Genomic DNA, 16,738 nt, shown 5'->3' with positions numbered 1-16,738 from the left:
ATGCAAGTGTTTATTAAATTTAAATATATAAATATGTACTTATTTTTTCTTGTTTTCCAAGCTGGTCTGCAGCTTGTTTTCTCTGTTCTTCAGCTGTCTTGCTGACCTTTTGTATCAGTCTAGAGCAAGAATTTCAACTTTTTACATCTCACAGAAAATATAAACAGTACTAAAATTTTCGCAGCACACCAAAAAAATTTTTTTTTTGCTGGTCTGCCCCAAGAAAAAAAGAAGCTATTATTTTTATTCATTTGCACCCAACCGCTGTGGTTGTGGTGGATGCTGTCATTTTTTAATATGGTAATCGGAGGGAAAAGAGGTCAGTGCCCTTGATTAAAGATTATTGTATGTTTTAAAAATCTTTGCTACACACTTGTCTGTGTCTTCTCTCACAGTGCAACCCCCTACTTCATAAAGATCCCCGCTGGAGGGCATAGCACAGTCTCTAACTTTTGATATTGTAATTAATGGTATAAGAGATAACCTTCCACATGTGTCATTTCACACGAATGCAAGATGATCTGTCAGATAAATTTGCAGCCGTGGAATTTTGGATCAATACATACATAGTTTGGATACAGATTGCTCTATTGCCCCCTGTAGAAGTTGTGCCAATGTATACCAAAACTACACCAAATTAAAGCGTCAAACATCTAAGAGTAACCGTCCCTCCCACAATCCTGCCATCAGGATGTATTAATTACCAACTAAATCGTTTTTCGTTTTGTTGCCAGTCTCACAAGAGGAAAACATTTCTAATTTAGTGAGATAGGACATCCTTTTGTGAGTTAGTTCCTTTTCTGAGAACAGATAAGTCATGTTCCTTGCTCATTTTTCTCCTGGCTGTTTTATATTTTAAGAAAATTAGCCCTTTCTCTAAGACATATGTTGAACATAGTTTTTCCTTATTTGCTCATGTCTTGGTTGATTTTACCATTTGCCCGCAATTCCTATTGCCTTCACAGTCTGTGGCATGCAGAAAATTCTCAGAACATATTTGTGACATAAACAGCTTTATGGGAAAAGAAGCACCCAGGTCCCTGCTCTGTGCCTTATGTCCACTGCAAAGACTCAAGTCAGCAGCTGCAAAGACCCTGTCAGCCTTCCCCCAGGGGCCACAGCTAAGCACAGGGTAGCGGCAGGGCACTCACCTGCAATGGAAACCCTGGCTGTCTTTTCCTGGCTGAGCAGGGGGTTTCTGAAGATACAGGAGATCCCCCTCCCAGAGTCGCCTTCCACGGTCACAGATGCTGTGGCTGCGTATAGACCCAGGCTGTCTGCAGTCACAGGTGCTGCCACAGAGGACAAGCTCTGTCCCTTGTCATCTCTCCACTCGATGTGGGGCTGCGGATACCAGCCTGCAGACGTGCACTCCAGACGGATCCCTCCATCCTCATAACCCTTCATTTCAATGTGAAGATCAGAGCCCAGCTCTGTGGAAGGAAAAGTGAGCATGAATTATGGGGAGCCCTCTGTATTGATGAGGTTCTCAATGGGAATGAAAGGCACCCTCACATTAAAGAACACAAGCAGGGCTTCACTAAGGAACACTTTACAGATGTGTGCTGTGCAGGAGAGACTTACATGATATGATTATTGTCTGACCATTGTCTGACCATTGCTCAAACCTCATGCTAGGTCCAGCAAGATCTGGGCCAGAACAGTGGTTGCTTTTCCTAAATGCCCTTAGAGACTGCTGGACCTCTCTATTTAGCCCAAGCCGCCCAGGTGCTTGTTCTTGGGACAGACTGTCACTTGCCCTGAGCAAGCATGTCAGTCATTCTGCCTTGGCTGAGGTGGGTCACGTGCCAGTACCCCTATCTATCTTGCTCTGTCCTGTGTAAGCCTCTGCTTCTGCCAGGTACTGCTCAGTCTGTGCATTGTATGTAAATCTCCTTGGTAAACTCTTAACGTAATTAATAACAGAGTTGTCAGCCACTCTCTCAGGTCTCTTGACCCAGGGAAATTTTCATAACGTGGTTGTAGAGGAGGGGAAAGAACCACATGGAGGAGAGCTGACCCAGGGCCAGGAACAGTGGAACTGTTGCCACCTGTCCCTAAGCCTGTAAACTCAGGGGGTGGTGGGAGGAAACCTTTTGAGGACCTGAAAGAACAGAGTTTGTAAGGTGGGGCTTTCTCAAGAGGAGCTGTGGTCCACTGTAGCTACTTGAGGTATCCGGCAGAGAGAGAGCCAGGATCCCCCTTCTTCCTGACACATTCTCCCCATCGCTGGGCTCCTTGTTGACCATCCCAGGCAGGAGCCACAGGACAAGGATGTGTGCTGAGGAAGAGAAATGCATCCCTGACGTCTGCACATGAGCAACTGCATGGAACAGCAGCATCAGACAAGGTGCTCTGTTACTGTGATGGGTCAGGACAAAATCAAGACCACTCAACAAGCAGGTTTGAATACAGAGAAAAACATGAACAGTGTCCAGACCACAGCAGCAACCAAACCTCCTCTGACCTGGCTGTAAGTGACCAAATACAACCCCTCCACCATCCTGACAGTATCCAACTCAGAGCAAAGTTCTACATACATAAATCCTCCTCCCCAAATACCTTAAGGGCCCCAAAGTTATCCCTAGTCTTCCTGACAACCTCTTATGGAGACAGTTCATGGTTTTCACATGTGTGTGTTCTCCCTTACTGCAAGAAATACTAAACACAAGTTGTTCAACTACAGGTGTGTTTCTGGGGCCTTTGGTTGGAAAAAGATGGGTAACACAAGTGATATACCTGCAGGTCAGCCTCTTGGACCCATAGCAGCGTGCATCTGCAGGGCCCACAGCCCCTGTCTGGAACTCAGCTGAATCCAAAGTGTGTGCACTCATCAAAGGAGGTTTTCTCATCCTGCCTATCCCTGACCCCCACTTCCCTGCTTAGACCCTGGTGGCCGCCATGAGGGACTTCTTCACCTGATACAGGAGGGACTGTACCTGGAGGAAAAACTGTGTCTGCCAAGGTCCTCAGAGAAGCAGAGTTGGAGGGCAGGGGAGGCAGTTTTTGGTGAGTAACCAGAAGTGCTCTAAGGTGGGTGTGGAGACTGTGCCCCAGGCCCCACAGAAGAACAACAAGAACAGACTCAAGGCTCACCTGCAACCTTCAGCTCCATCAGGGCTTTTGCATAGAAGTCTCCATCTTGGAAATAACACAGGTAATTTCCATTGTCAGAGACAGTGACGTTGTGAATCCGGAGAGCAGCCGTCCCCTCAGTGATGTCCTCTTTTAAAATCGAAGTTCTCCCTCGATACTCTGCTGCCTGTGTCTCTTCCTTCCCATGTGCATACGTGAGCACCACCTGCCTCAGGCTGGGTCGCACCCACTTCAGCTCCATGTTCTCAGCGTTCATCTTCGGGACCAGATGGCAGGGCAGCTCAGCATCGTCACCCACCACGGCCAGGATGGGTGCAGTGGGTCCAAGCACGTCAAACTGAGCTGGTCAGCAGAAGGGGGAGAGCGGGCCAGAGGGTCAGGGGCTGTTCCAGCAGGGAGGGCGAGGTACGAAACACCCAGCGAGACACTCATTCTAACAGAAATACAGTCAGGTTGGACCTTCCTGGGGTGGGGTGGAGTCCAGAGTTCTAACTGGAGCTACAGGTAACCAACTGCTTCAGAGGCATGAAAGCAGAACCATTTCCTACCTGAGCTGGGGGTGAGCAGCTGGACCAAGGTGAGGCAGACAGGGAGGTCAAGTAGATGGAAGGCCAGGGACCTCACCATTTTTACCTGTTGTGCAGACAGAGAGACACTAGGAGTTGGGTTGAAATGACAACGTGATTGACAACAGAGAATTCCACATGGAGAGCTTTGCCTCCCCAGGGCCGACTCTGGGTTCAGTCATGAGACCTGGTGACCCGAGAGCCTCCTCTGCAAATGTCTGGTTGGGAGTCTCTTAACCTTTGAATCCAACATGGAAAATTACCCATAAAATTGGTAATGTTAAATTTACATCCTGAGCTCTACTGTCTGAATGTGTTCAAAAGGCTTCCACTTACCCACAATTCCCTGGGACAGCCAGCTCCCGCCTCCCCCATCACACTCTGAGGAGCACAGGACCCTCCTCCCTGAGTCCCGGATTCACTGGAGTCCCCACAGTCTATGCTCAGCACACCAGCCAGAGGTTCCTGACCCACTTCCCCTCCCTCCTCCACTCAGCCCTTCCGGGGGCTCCCCTTTCACTCAGAGCAGAAGTCCTTTGTACCCTATAGTATTATAATCACCTGAATGTTTTAAAATTTAAAGTTTTCAGAGTGGTGAATATATTTTCACTTATTTGGGGGGACATTGATTTTTTTTTAATTCCTGAATATAGGGAATTTTAAAAGAAAAAAGGAAAAACACGGAATTTAAATAATTTGTAATGGTAATCATATACTTTGCTTCCTATGAATATAAATATTTCTGGAAGTATTTTGGCCACATATATATGACAAATGCCTTAAAAATGTTTTATCCTTGGACCCACAAAATCCACTTGCAGGGATTATTACTCTTAAAGAAAAAAAAAAGCATTAACACAAAGCTTTATATTTAATAGTGTTCATAATAGTAAAATCTAAAATAGTAAAATGTAAATACCGAAAGTAGATTCAATTTTACTACCATCATGGGCAGAAATAAAAATGCTTTATTAAAAACATAATATCAACCTACAGGTGACATAATACTCAATGGTAAAAAGCTAAAAGCATTGTCTTTAAGATCAGGAAGAAGACATTTCTATTCAAAATAGTATTAAAGTCCTACCCACAGCAATGGGATAACACAAAGAAATAAAAAACATACAATGCAGAAAGGAAAAAATAAAGTTATCACTACTTGGAGATGACATGATACAATGTATAGAAAAACCTATTAGGACTTATTAATGAATTCAGTAACATTGTAGCATGCAAAATCAGAAACCTGTTGCATTTCAATATAGCAATAATGAATAATGAATGACCAGAAGGAGAAATAGTTTAAGTCCCATTTACAATATCATCAAAGAGCACAAAATGCCTAGGAATAAATTTAACCAAAGAGGTAAAAGACCTGTACTCTAAAAAAATAAGACACCAAAGAAATATTTTGAGGAAGATATAAATAAATGGAAGGCTCTGCTGTGCTCACGGGTTGAAAAGATTCATACTGTTAAAATGTCTAAACTGCCTAAAAGTAATCACAGGTTCAGTGCAATCTCTATTTAAATATCTAGGCTTTCTTCTTAGTAGGACAACAACTAATCCTAAGATTTATATGAAGTCACAAAAGGCCCCAAATAGCCAAAGAAAATCTTGAGAAAGCTAAATGTTCAAGGTATCATGGTTTCTGATATCAAACTGTACAAGTAAGCTACACTAAGAAAAACAGCATGGTGCTGGCATACAAACAGACACATAGTTCAATTGAACAGAATAGAGAGCCCAGAAATATACCCTCACTTTTATGGTCAATTGATCTATGACAAAAGAGGCAAGAATATACAATGGGGTAAAAATAGTCTCTTCAAAATGGTGTTGGAAAGCTGAACAGATCCATGGAAAAGAATGTAAATGGATCATTTTCTTAATACCACATACAAGAATAAACACAAAATGGACCAAGTATTTAAATGGAAAACCTGAAACCATAGAATTAGAAGAAAATGTAAGCAGTGGACTATCTGATATTGCTCTTAATAATATCTTTTTGGATATACAATATGTCCTTGGGCAAGGGCAACAAAAGAAAAATATGAGCACATGGTACCGTATAAAACTAAAAATTTTTGCATAGCAAAGGAAACCATCAATAAAGTGAAAAGACAACCTGTTGAATGAAAAAAGATATTTGCCAAAGATATACCCAATAAGGGGTTAATATCAAAAATTTATAAATAACTCAACACCAAAAAACCAATTAGATGTAAAAAAAAATTAGGTAGAATACACAAACTGAAATTTCTCCAAAGAGGAGGTACAGATGCCCCAAAGTCATATGGATCGGAACCCCTCTGTGGTCAGACGATGAACTTTGTATATTTTTCTATCCAGTGTACAACTTTTGTGTGTGTAGGTTGGTTCAGATTTTTATATACAAATAACTCTGTAGTGAACATATTTACATAAAGATCGCTGAGACACACACCTCTCTTTTAGAATCTCTTGGAACACACTCCCAGAGATGAGCAGGAGAGCCTGTAAGAGGACTTGGCTGCTTCCTGACCACAGGAAGTTCCTAGGAACATACAGTTGTCAAGCTCCTTCATTCCGGTGGTCTCCCTCCCACGGATTTCTGAATGCAGGCCGTACCGGGCCTGTCTCTCAGCTCGCACCTGTGTCGTCACCTGCAGTCTCAGGGCACCACACTCTGAGTGAGGAAGTCCCTGCAGGCTCACCCAGCTTCTTAGCCTCTCTCCCAACGGGGCTGGGGTTCCTGGGTTTTACCAACTCCCCTCTCTTACCCTTGGCGCTCTCAGCTGAAAAACCACAGAAGAAAGGCCCGAATAATTCCTCATTTAGTTGAATCTGATCTGGAAGAAAGGGTGGGGGGGGAAAAAGAAAGCTTGTAGAGTAACAGTGCAAAGTCCCTCTTTCAAAGCACTTGCTTTGTGATTGGCTCAGAGAGGTGTGTCTCATCAGTTGCCGGGCAGAATTCTACCAGCAGATTAGCGTGAACTGGGACGCTGTATTGCAGGGGTCCCCAAACTATGGCCCGCGGGCCACATGCGGCCCCCTGAGGCCATTTATCCGGCCCCCGCCGCACTTCCGGAAGGGGCACCTCTTTCATTGGTGGTCAGTGAGAGGAGCATAGTTCCCATTGAAATACTGGTCAGTTGGTTGATTTAAATTTACTTGTTCTTTATTTTAAATATTGTATTTGTTCCCGTTTTGTATTTTTTACTTTAAAATAAGATCTGTGCAGTGTGCATAGAGATTTGTTCATAGTTTTTTTTTTATAGTCTGGTCCTCCAATGGTCTGAGGGACAGTGAACTGGCCCCCTGTGTAAAAAGTTTGGGGACCCCTGCTGTATTGGATGGTACCAGTGAAGACCAGCTCCAGCCCTAATTCCCGTACTCTGTGTCTCTCTGTGTGTTTACCTGTTTGAATCACTCCTGGGTGTGGATGTGTGTGATCAGCATTTCATTATATACACCTGCTTTATGTCTTTTACATCATAATGGTTTTATCAGTAAAACTAAGGAAACAAACGAACAGATGTTAATGTGTGAGGAGAGGAAGGTGTTTGCTGACATCTCTTACAGCAGAGCCCCGTGAAAGGAAGAACAGAAAGACACCAGACACACGCCACCTTTTTTTGACACGTCTGAAATTCAGGTCTCATATGTATTTCCAAGTAATACAATTTTCAGGATTCCAGAGGCAGGGCTGCCAGAGGGAACCTATTGGCAGCTTTTACATTTTCAGAGAATCTTTATTTGGGGCATTGTGGAGAAGGTTCTTTCATGCTCTGCACCTTCTTTGGGCTGCATTTGGATTTTCTGTGTATTTATTCTCCTCTGTCTGCAGGAGTGTGTTTTCCGAGGTTAGACAGGATAGGCTGTGAATGCATTTCTTTCGGGGATCTTTGGGACAATCAGGGTCTACCTGTGACTTGGGGCCTCTCCTAAGGCACCTTAAGTTCTCATCACAGTGAGTATAGATTCCAGGGGTTCAATGTGATCTTGGCTGATGAAATTGGACTATATTACATCGGCTTGAATTCAGGTTCTGTGGTAAAGAATGCTGGCCACTGTGCAATATCTGTTCCCTGCCTTCTATTAAACATCGAACTCAATTTCTGAGGGAAAAGCGTACTGCAACGTGCCTGTCCTCCTTGTAGGCAGGGGAGGCTGAGGGACTATGCTTGAGTCCACGGTTTGTAGGTGGATGTTGTTGGGTTTTGTTTCTCCAGGGAGTTCCAAACTCTCCCTGCTTCTTCCTTCCTCTGGGGTGGAAAACCATCTCTGGATCTTTCTAGACAGAATGTTTTGTATCTCTTCACAATTTTCCGGGCAATTGGGTCTTAGGTGCACGTCTCATCCCGACCTTCATGTGATGCTTGGGGACAAATGTGCATGAAGTGGGACAATATATATATGTATATAGATATACGTGGCAAGGTCCAAGCATCATTAGAGAAAGGCTGGATGTTAAAAAGAAATCTCTTCTGCTGTATGTGTGATGGCGGTGGTGGGGGGATTGTTAGCTAAAAGAGAGATGCCCTCCTTGCCGATGCTCCTCTCAGCTGCAGGGATGGTCATGTCTAAGCGAGTTAGGACATCTGTAAAAGCTCCTCCATGCACTGAGAGAAAGAAGCATTTGATTTTTAATCTGAGTTCTGTGTGTTTCAGGAATAGACTATATTTGAGGCTAATTTGTGGAAATCAAGAAGTTTGACTTCAGGATATTCAGGCTAGAAGCCTGAGCGTCAGGTCCCTGCAGGGTGAGGTCTAGCCTCGGCCCTTGTTTAGGGGGGTTGGTGGCAGTCTCTGGCATTTCCTGGCTTGGAGAAGCATCGCCCTGTCTCTGCCTTTATTCTCACATGGTTTTCTCTGAAACACTTGTCTTTCTCCTGTTTCTCATGAAGACAGAAGCTGGGTCAGCCCTGTGTTCTTGCTAAATACAGCAGGTGACAGAAATTCCACATCGGTTGTCTGTTAGAAGACCCCCTCTCTTGACTTAACTCGGCTGTGACACCTTCTCCTCTGGAAAGTTTCATCTCTGAGCTCCTTTGTTCCCTATTTTAACTACACACGAGTGAAGGACAGAAAGAACCCCAAAGTAATGAGGGTGGAAGGTGTGGGAGAATGGGCTTGAGTTTCAGAAGTGTTAAGTTCTCCAGCCACCACCCTGGGATGTCAGATCATGTTATTGGCTTAAACAATAAAGACTTTTCTCACTTAACAAAAAAGTTCTGAGGTTGGGAGGTGACAGCCCTCCTAGTGGTCTTTTCTGTACTGGAGACGTGGGAAAACTCAGACTATTCTGTGACATGTCAACCGTATATTTAATTCAAATTTCAACTTCCATAAATTAGGTTTTACTGGGATGGGGTCAATTCATCCATTGAACACTGTGTTACAAGAAGAATTATACAGGAGACTGCATGCTCCTCACAGTTAAAAATGTGTAATATCTAGCCCCTTACAAAAAATATTTCCAGATGCCTAGACTAGAGGGAAGCATTTTTTTTTTTTTTGTAACTTGTTGTTACCTAGTGTGGACAAAAAAGGAGCCACATACTAAACCTGACAAGCTCAGGGGAGATCTGCATGGGGGCTTACAAGCTCAGCGACTGAAAGTAACCACATAGAGTGGTATGAAATTTAAACTTTCCAACTAAAAGTGAATCGTGGTGAGCAGTCAGGTCCTAGGCCAGTATCTTCCCTGACAAAGGCTAGTCTCTACCCTAACTGAGCCTCTATTGACCTTTTGTTTCTACAACATACCTTTGAAATGTCAGAGTGATTCTTTTTCCCACAGCCCTCAGGCGCTGCACCAGGGCGGAGACCATAAAACACCTGGTTGTTATTGCTATCCTGTTAATTGAAACAAGGAGGACCTAATAAAAGGTGTGATAAAACTTGGATACATGTGGGCACCTGGGGCTCGGTCTTGCTGGGGACTCTCTGAGAGACTGTGTGGAACTGGAAGTCACCATCTCAGAATTGTCACTGAGGGATGAGAACACAGGGTTTACCCACAATCCAGTTCCTCATTGGCTGAGGGTCTTCTAGGATGAACGCGTACAGGTGAGTGAGTATGTGTGTGTATTTGCGTGTGAGAGTGAGAGAGAAACAAAAATAGCGCGAGGAGCCCTGGCCGGTTGGTTCAGCGGTAGAGCGTCGGCCTGGAGTGCGGGGGACCCTGGTTCGATTCCTGGCCAGGGTACACAGGAGAAGCGCCCATTTGCTTCTCCACCTCCCCCCCCTCCTTCCTCTCTGTCTCTCTCTTCCCCTCCCGCAGCCAAGGCTCATTTGATTTACAAATCAAATGAGCAAAGATGGCCCGGGCGCTGGGGATGGCTCCTCGGCCTCTGCCCCAGGCGCTAGAGTGGCTCTGGTCTCGGCAGAGCAACGCCCCCTGGTGGGCAGAGCGTCGCCCCTGGTGGGCGTGCTGGGTGGATCCCGGTCGGGCGCATGCGGGAGTCTGTCTGACTGTCTCTCCCCGTTTCCAGCTTCGGAAAAATACAAAAAGAAAAAAAAAATTATAAAAAAAAATAGCGCGAGGAAGAAGAGGAGAGGAAGAAGGAGGAGGGGAGGAGAGACTGAGAGGCAATGAATGTGAGGCTCAGAAGGCGTTTTTATTTATTTATTTATTCTCCAAAGAAACGAGACATCATGCTGGGAATTGTCAGTATAACTAGAAGACCTCTTCTGCCTGCACACTGGTGTCCACTCTCAGCCCCTGGGCCCTACAGCCCTTCCCCCATAGCAACCTGTGTCCTAATCATCCGCTGAAGATTAGTGTGCTCTCAAGTTACATGAGGAGAGTAGTTTAGCCCATTTTACAGTCACAATCCAAGGGACCTGCCCATCCTCTAAGGCAGGGGTCCCCAAACTTTTTACACAGGGGGCCAGTTCACTGTCCCTCAGACCGTCAGAGGGCTGGACTATAAAAAAAACTATGAACAAATCCCTATGTGCAGTGTGCATATCTTATTTTAAAGTAAAAAAACAAAACGGTAACAAATACAATATTTAAAATAAAGAACAAGTAAATTTAAATCAATAAACTGACCAGTATTTCAATGGGAACTATGGGCCTGCTTTTGGCTAATGAGATGGTCAATGTCCGGTTCCATATTTGTCACTGCTAGCCATAACAAGTGATATGATGCGCTTCTGGAGCCGTGACGTGTGCGTCCCGCGTCACTGGAAGTAGTACTGTACGTGAGTGCCACCGCCATGCTTTGCGGCGCCGCCACATCTTGTGCTCCTCTCACCGACCACCAATGAAAGAGGTGCCCCTTCTGGAAGTGTGGTGGGGGCCGGATAAATGGCCTCAGGGTGCCGCATGCGGCCCACGGGCTGTAGTTTGGGGACCCCTGCTCTAAGGAGTCCCTCCTCTGTCCTCACCACTGAGATGCTGTCAGTGGCCTTCATTTCTGCGTCTCCTGAGGGGCAGGAGCTCAGAGTCCCAGAGAAGGGAAGAGCCACTGAGCCGACCGGAATACACCTGAACTTCTTCTATCCTGCAGGGAGAGTTTTATGGTCTTCTTTGTAAAAAGGGGGGGGGGGAGGAAATCCCAGTTTTTCATGTCACAGACCCTCCTCACGAAAATAACTGGTGGGGAAGGAGGTGGATCAGGGCAGCTAAAGTGACAGAAGAGGGTATAAGTGGCAGAGGAAGGAAGTTAGAGAAGAGAGGCCAGTGGGTGCCCTGGGTGGCTGCTAAGGTGCCTGCTGGCTGAGTTGTGTTGTCATGAGCTTAGAAAGGAGCTTACCCGTCACCAGGACCCTGACTCCTCCTCCAAGGAAAGCAGTGGTGAGCTTGTTTTCTGCTCCAACTGTTGTGCACATTCTCAGGCAGATGCAAGGCAAATAATTGTCACTGTTTGAAGAAATCCCTTTAAAGAAAAGGTTTTTCTCAGTCATTGAGCTCTGACTCAGGTCAAATAAAGACCAATGGGAGGTGAGGACTTCCAGGGAAGCAACAAACAGCACAAAGTATGACAATTTCCTGGATTTTTAAAAAATTTTTATTTATTCATTTTAGAGAGGAGAGAGAGACAGAGAGAGAGAGAGAGAGAATGAATGGGGGAGGAGCAGGAAGCATCAACTCCCATATGTGCCTTGACCAGGCAGGCCCAGGGGCCCAGGGTTTTGAACTGGTGACCTCAGCGTTTCCAGGTCGACACTATCCACTGAGCCACCACAGGTCAGGCTGGAGTTATTATTATTATTATTATTTTTAAATAAGAAGTGTCCCTTAGTGCCAGAAAAAGGAAGAAGGAAATTCTAAGAAAGTAAAATCGCCATGCAGAGAATGAAATCAGACATTATCTATTTATCTGGACTTTCCTCTTGCTCCTGATTTTCAAAACTCTGGTGCTGCAAGTGAAATAAGCTCAGTAAGAAATTAGTGACCGACAGACGGGAACCTCTGGCGGTGATCCGACCACAAACCCCTAACTGAGCAGGTCATGTTGGAGAGTCATGCCCGGATCCAGGTAGGGTGTCGCTTCTACAATCACCCACAGTGACCTTTACCCTTAGGGCCCCGGGAAGGGGACCTCAGGGCAGCACAGGACCCTGCCCAACAGGAACAAAGGAAAGACCAGAGGTCGAGAAAGGGAGCTTATGCTGAATATCTCCCATCAGCACTTCTCTCTGTCTGAAGTATAAGTCGTGTAATTTGAACCAGCCTCACTTTCCACAATTTCAAAATCAGGCTGCCTCACAGGTCTGTGGTGAGGATTAGCGAGTGACATTTCCCCGAAGCATTCAGCATGGCACCCAGTACATTGTCTATAAAGGTTAGCTTTTCTTTTCCCTTTTTTCTTTTTATTTTTTGAGATAGATGAGGGGAGATAGTGAGACAGACTCCCACATGCGCCTAGACTGGGATCTACCTGGCAACCCCCAGCCCTCCAATGCTTGAATCAGCCAACCCGTTAGCCCCTAAAGGTGACATGCTCTGACCAAGCACCCGCCTGGGGTCAACACTGGAACAAATCTGTCCCTGGCAGGAAGGGAAGAGGGAGAGAAGCAGCTTCTCTTGTGTGCCCTGACTGCGGGAATTGAACCCAAGACGTTCCTACCCTGGGCCGATGTTCTATCCACTGAGCCAGCCGGCCAAGGTTGAAGTCACTTTAGAAAAGTTAATTCACTTTCTGCACCCTCATCTCCTTTGTCCTGTGAAAAACTGAGTTACTATTAGTGAAGTGCGTCACTCAGTGTGTTCATAGTAAGTATTTTATTGTTGTGACCTTTTACTGTTAAGAAGGTCTCCAGCTCCAGGCTGGCCAGGGAGCAGTGAAGTAATTACATCATCCTGAGGGTCCCCATTCCCATCAACCGAGCTTGAGGCCACTGGGGTCTCCAGGGAAGGGTCAGGCACTGGCTCAGGCACAAGGGAATTGCCTGCTGTTTTATGGGATGGGCAAATGGTCAAGGCAGTGGGCTCCAATGTCAAAATCCTAAAAACAGGCCACAGAGGCCCAGAGAAGGAGGTGTGTGGGAAGGTGTAGATGTGCGACCCATCACTGGCGTTGTAGAAGGAGACCTCCCCGCACTCATAGTCCAGGAAAACGCCCACGCTTTCAGGAGGGTTGACAAGTGTCAGTTTGGTCCGTGGGTCAGTGAGAGCCCTGTAGTCACTGCCATTAGACAGCCCCATTGTCCAGAACCCATTCTCAGGTGTCATTTTAACCCAACATTTTCTCTCCACGCTCTCACTGCACACCCCAACGTGCCACTCCTCCCTGTCCCCCACCTCCACCTCCCAGAAATGTCTCCCTGAGGTGAAGCTGGCACAGCCCAGCACGCAGTAATGCCAGTCAAATCTCACGGGGTGGTCCGGCAGGCTCCGCCGCGCGTCCACCCGCTGCAGGCGCCTCTGGTCCTCAGAAACGAGGAGGATTGGGTTTGCCGTGTCCGGGTCCAGAAGCACATCCGCTGCAGAGGAGTCAGATGGCGCGGAGTCAGCCATGGTTCCCGGGCCTCAGAGCCTCAGCCTTAGAGGCCTGTGTCTGGCTGAGGAGGCCTGAGACCAGAGCCTGGGGTCCCCACCTGCCCTGATTGTGACTCTCAGCAATGCCCCGAGAGACCACAGGGGTCCGTGTTCTGAGAAAAGGTGGGGTCTTTCTAACCTGCTGGTGCCGACCTTCCACCTTTTCCCCGTTTCCCTCCCCCACGTGACCATGCCCAGCTGTGCTGCCCAGTCACACGGACTCCACACAGTCACACGGACTCCACACACAGTCACACGGACTCCACACACACAGTCACACGGACTCCACACACAGTCACACGGACTCCACACACACAGTCACACGGACTCCACACACAGTCACACGGACTCCACACACACAGTCACACGGACTCCACACACACAGTCACACGGACTCCACACACAGTCACACGGACTCCACACACACAGTCACACGGACTCCACACACAGTCACACGGACTCCACACACACAGTCACACGGACTCCACACACAGTCACACGGACTCCACACACACAGTCACACGGACTCCACACACAGTCACACGGACTCCACACACAGTCACACGGACTCCACACACACAGTCACACGGACTCCACACACAGTCACACGGACTCCACACACACAGTCACACGGACTCCACACACACAGTCACACGGACTCCACACACAGTCACACGGACTCCACACACACAGTCACACGGACTCCACACACACAGTCACACGGACTCCACACACAGTCACACGGACTCCACACACAGTCACACGGACTCCACACACACAGTCACACGGACTCCACACACACAGTCACACGGACTCCACACACAGTCACACGGACTCCACACACACAGTCACACGGACTCCACACACAGTCACACGGACTCCACACACAGTCACACGGACTCCACACACACAGTCACACGGACTCCACACACACAGTCACACGGACTCCACACACAGTCACACGGACTCCACACACACAGTCACACGGACTCCACACACAGTCACACGGACTCCACACACAGTCACACGGACTCCACACACAGTCACACGGACTCCACACACACAGTCACACGGACTCCACACACACAGTCACACGGACTCCACACACAGTCACACGGACTCCACACACAGTCACACGGACTCCACACACACAGTCACACGGACTCCACACACAGTCACACGGACTCCACACACACAGTCACACGGACTCCACACACAGTCACACGGACTCCACACACACAGTCACACGGACTCCACACACACAGTCACACGGACTCCAACTTCAGGCCTGGCTCCCCCCTCCTGAGCTGGGTGACTTCCTTAGTTGCTAAGTCTATTTTCCCACAGACACAAAATATGTAAAATCTTGACTCTCAATTTCATTTCTGTAAAATGGGGAAAAGATATTAATCTCTAGGGTAAAATGGGACAAACTGTGTTACATTTTTCTCAAGTCTGGGCTTGGAGGAAGTGCCTGGTGTGATGATAGACTATGTCTTTTCTGTGTGTGCGGCCATGCTGAGGGCTCTACGTGCTTTTGGGCCAGTTACCCAACCTATTCCCATCCTCTCTGTCCTCAAAATCAGTCATCTACGGACAACAGCACTGGCTCCTTTGCCTCTGGTGATCTGCTGGGTTTGGCCAAGAGGAGGGACCAGCTGAGACAGGAAGGAGAAAGGAAAGAAGCCCAGCACTGACTCCCCCACTTCCTCCACTGGAGATGCTCTAACAGAGCCTGACTCCTCTCAGGCAGCCTCTCCCTGAGCTCCAGCTTCCTCTGGGCTCCAGTGACTGCTCCCTGTCCCTCCCCCTTCAGCCTAGGGGTGGTGACAGCTCCCACTGTGGGAGCCCTGGGGCACCATTCATCCTTGCTGGTTTCCTTTAATGCCACCCCTGCCCCTGCAAGTCGTCCCTTCTCCAAACCCCCCTTCATCACTGTGCAGATGTGGCTGTGAACGAACCAACTGCATCTCTGTGTCACGGACTTCCTTCACCTTTTCATGCTGTGACCTCTGACCAACCTCACTGTCCTCAGCAAGCACACCAAAGCCCTCTACGTAATGATCTGCATTCTGATATATCTATAAACATTTCTGTTGAGACAGCTAGAATGATGTGACAACAGAGGTCCGTACCAAACTGGTGGTAGGATCGATTTTAAAGAATCATCCATCACAAGACTACCAGGAGGTGTGGCTGCTGCTACCACAACTGTTGGCTCTCTGTCCTGTCTGTCATTAGTCTGTCATGAGTTACACTATAAAAAAAGTACTGTTATGGGTCTGTTAGTAGTGAATAATCTGAACAGAATGCTGAGTCTTCTGTCTGTTCTGAGCCTACACCCCTGTGAGTAAATTACTCTATAATATGGTCTGTTACATTCTAAGGAGTGACTTGCATCAATTTTATGCCTTACAATACCTTCTCCTCAACATGGTCATTACCACCAGACACCCATTTTGAACAGGTTATCTCTTTCCTGTTGGTGTTTTCAACAATATGCATCCATTATGTTATTTAATCTTCACCTCAATCCTCACATAGTAGGAATATGCACCATCATAAAAAGAGGGGGCTAAAACTCAGAAACATTGTGTTAACCTGAGGACACACAGGGGCAGGAGGGGCAGAAGCCTGGTCAGGTCCCATCCTGACTCTCCCTGCAGCCCCTTCCCCCAGCTGCACCCCTCCTGCCTCTTCCTTCCCACAAGGACCTGTGGAGCCCAGGACAGCACTTGTCCTTGGTTTTCTGTGTCCTCAGCTGCAGAAGGACACACCTTTGAGACCAGGACCTCAAGACACCACTCCTAGACTCCCCCAGTCAGGAGTTGGAGGGAAAAAAAATGTCCCTTGGTTGTTGTCCTTGGGAACATACAGTGACTCACTCACCAGGTTGGAAGAGGGCCGTCTTCCACTCTGAAAGGAAGGAGACACAAACAAGGAAAGGTCATCATTTTTGTCCTCCCCCCATCACTAGCCTCTTCTCTCTCCTCTCCTCAGTCTCTTCCAACATCCGGTTTCCTGCATCTACAGCTCTGCGGCTCAGGCATGAAACTTGTTGGATGTTGAGCTTCCCTCCATCATGCTGAGGCTGCAG

The 16,738-nt window shown here is 47.3% G+C and overlaps 1 protein-coding gene across 13 annotated transcripts in view; it reads right to left on the bottom strand.

Annotated features, from left to right (window-relative positions):
* The window catches only part of LOC136315673 (butyrophilin subfamily 3 member A3-like), an 83,847-nt gene that overhangs the window by 28,622 nt on the left and 38,487 nt on the right, over positions 1-16,738 (bottom strand). For 6 of the 13 annotated variants that reach the window (XM_066247456.1, XM_066247455.1, XM_066247462.1 and 3 more), the window contains 2 exons: positions 16,531-16,557; positions 11,907-13,586 (listed from right to left, as the gene is read on the bottom strand). In XM_066247456.1, coding sequence (XP_066103553.1) covers positions 12,886-13,586; positions 16,531-16,557 — 728 coding nt within the window. In that variant the 3' untranslated portion in view covers positions 11,907-12,885. Of the gene's footprint in view, positions 1-1,151; positions 1,434-3,096; positions 3,439-3,644; positions 3,730-6,111; positions 6,202-6,427; positions 6,522-11,905; positions 13,587-16,530; positions 16,558-16,738 lie in introns of those variants that run through there. The other 7 variants (XM_066247468.1, XM_066247469.1, XM_066247454.1 and 4 more) reach the window with 6 other exon arrangements.

The sequence above is a fragment of the Saccopteryx bilineata genome, chromosome 11 (genome assembly GCF_036850765.1).
Source record: "Saccopteryx bilineata isolate mSacBil1 chromosome 11, mSacBil1_pri_phased_curated, whole genome shotgun sequence".
NCBI classification, from domain to species: domain Eukaryota; kingdom Metazoa; phylum Chordata; class Mammalia; order Chiroptera; family Emballonuridae; genus Saccopteryx; species Saccopteryx bilineata.
Note: the sequence above shows the minus strand (reverse complement) of the source record. Positions and strands in the feature narration are given on the sequence as shown.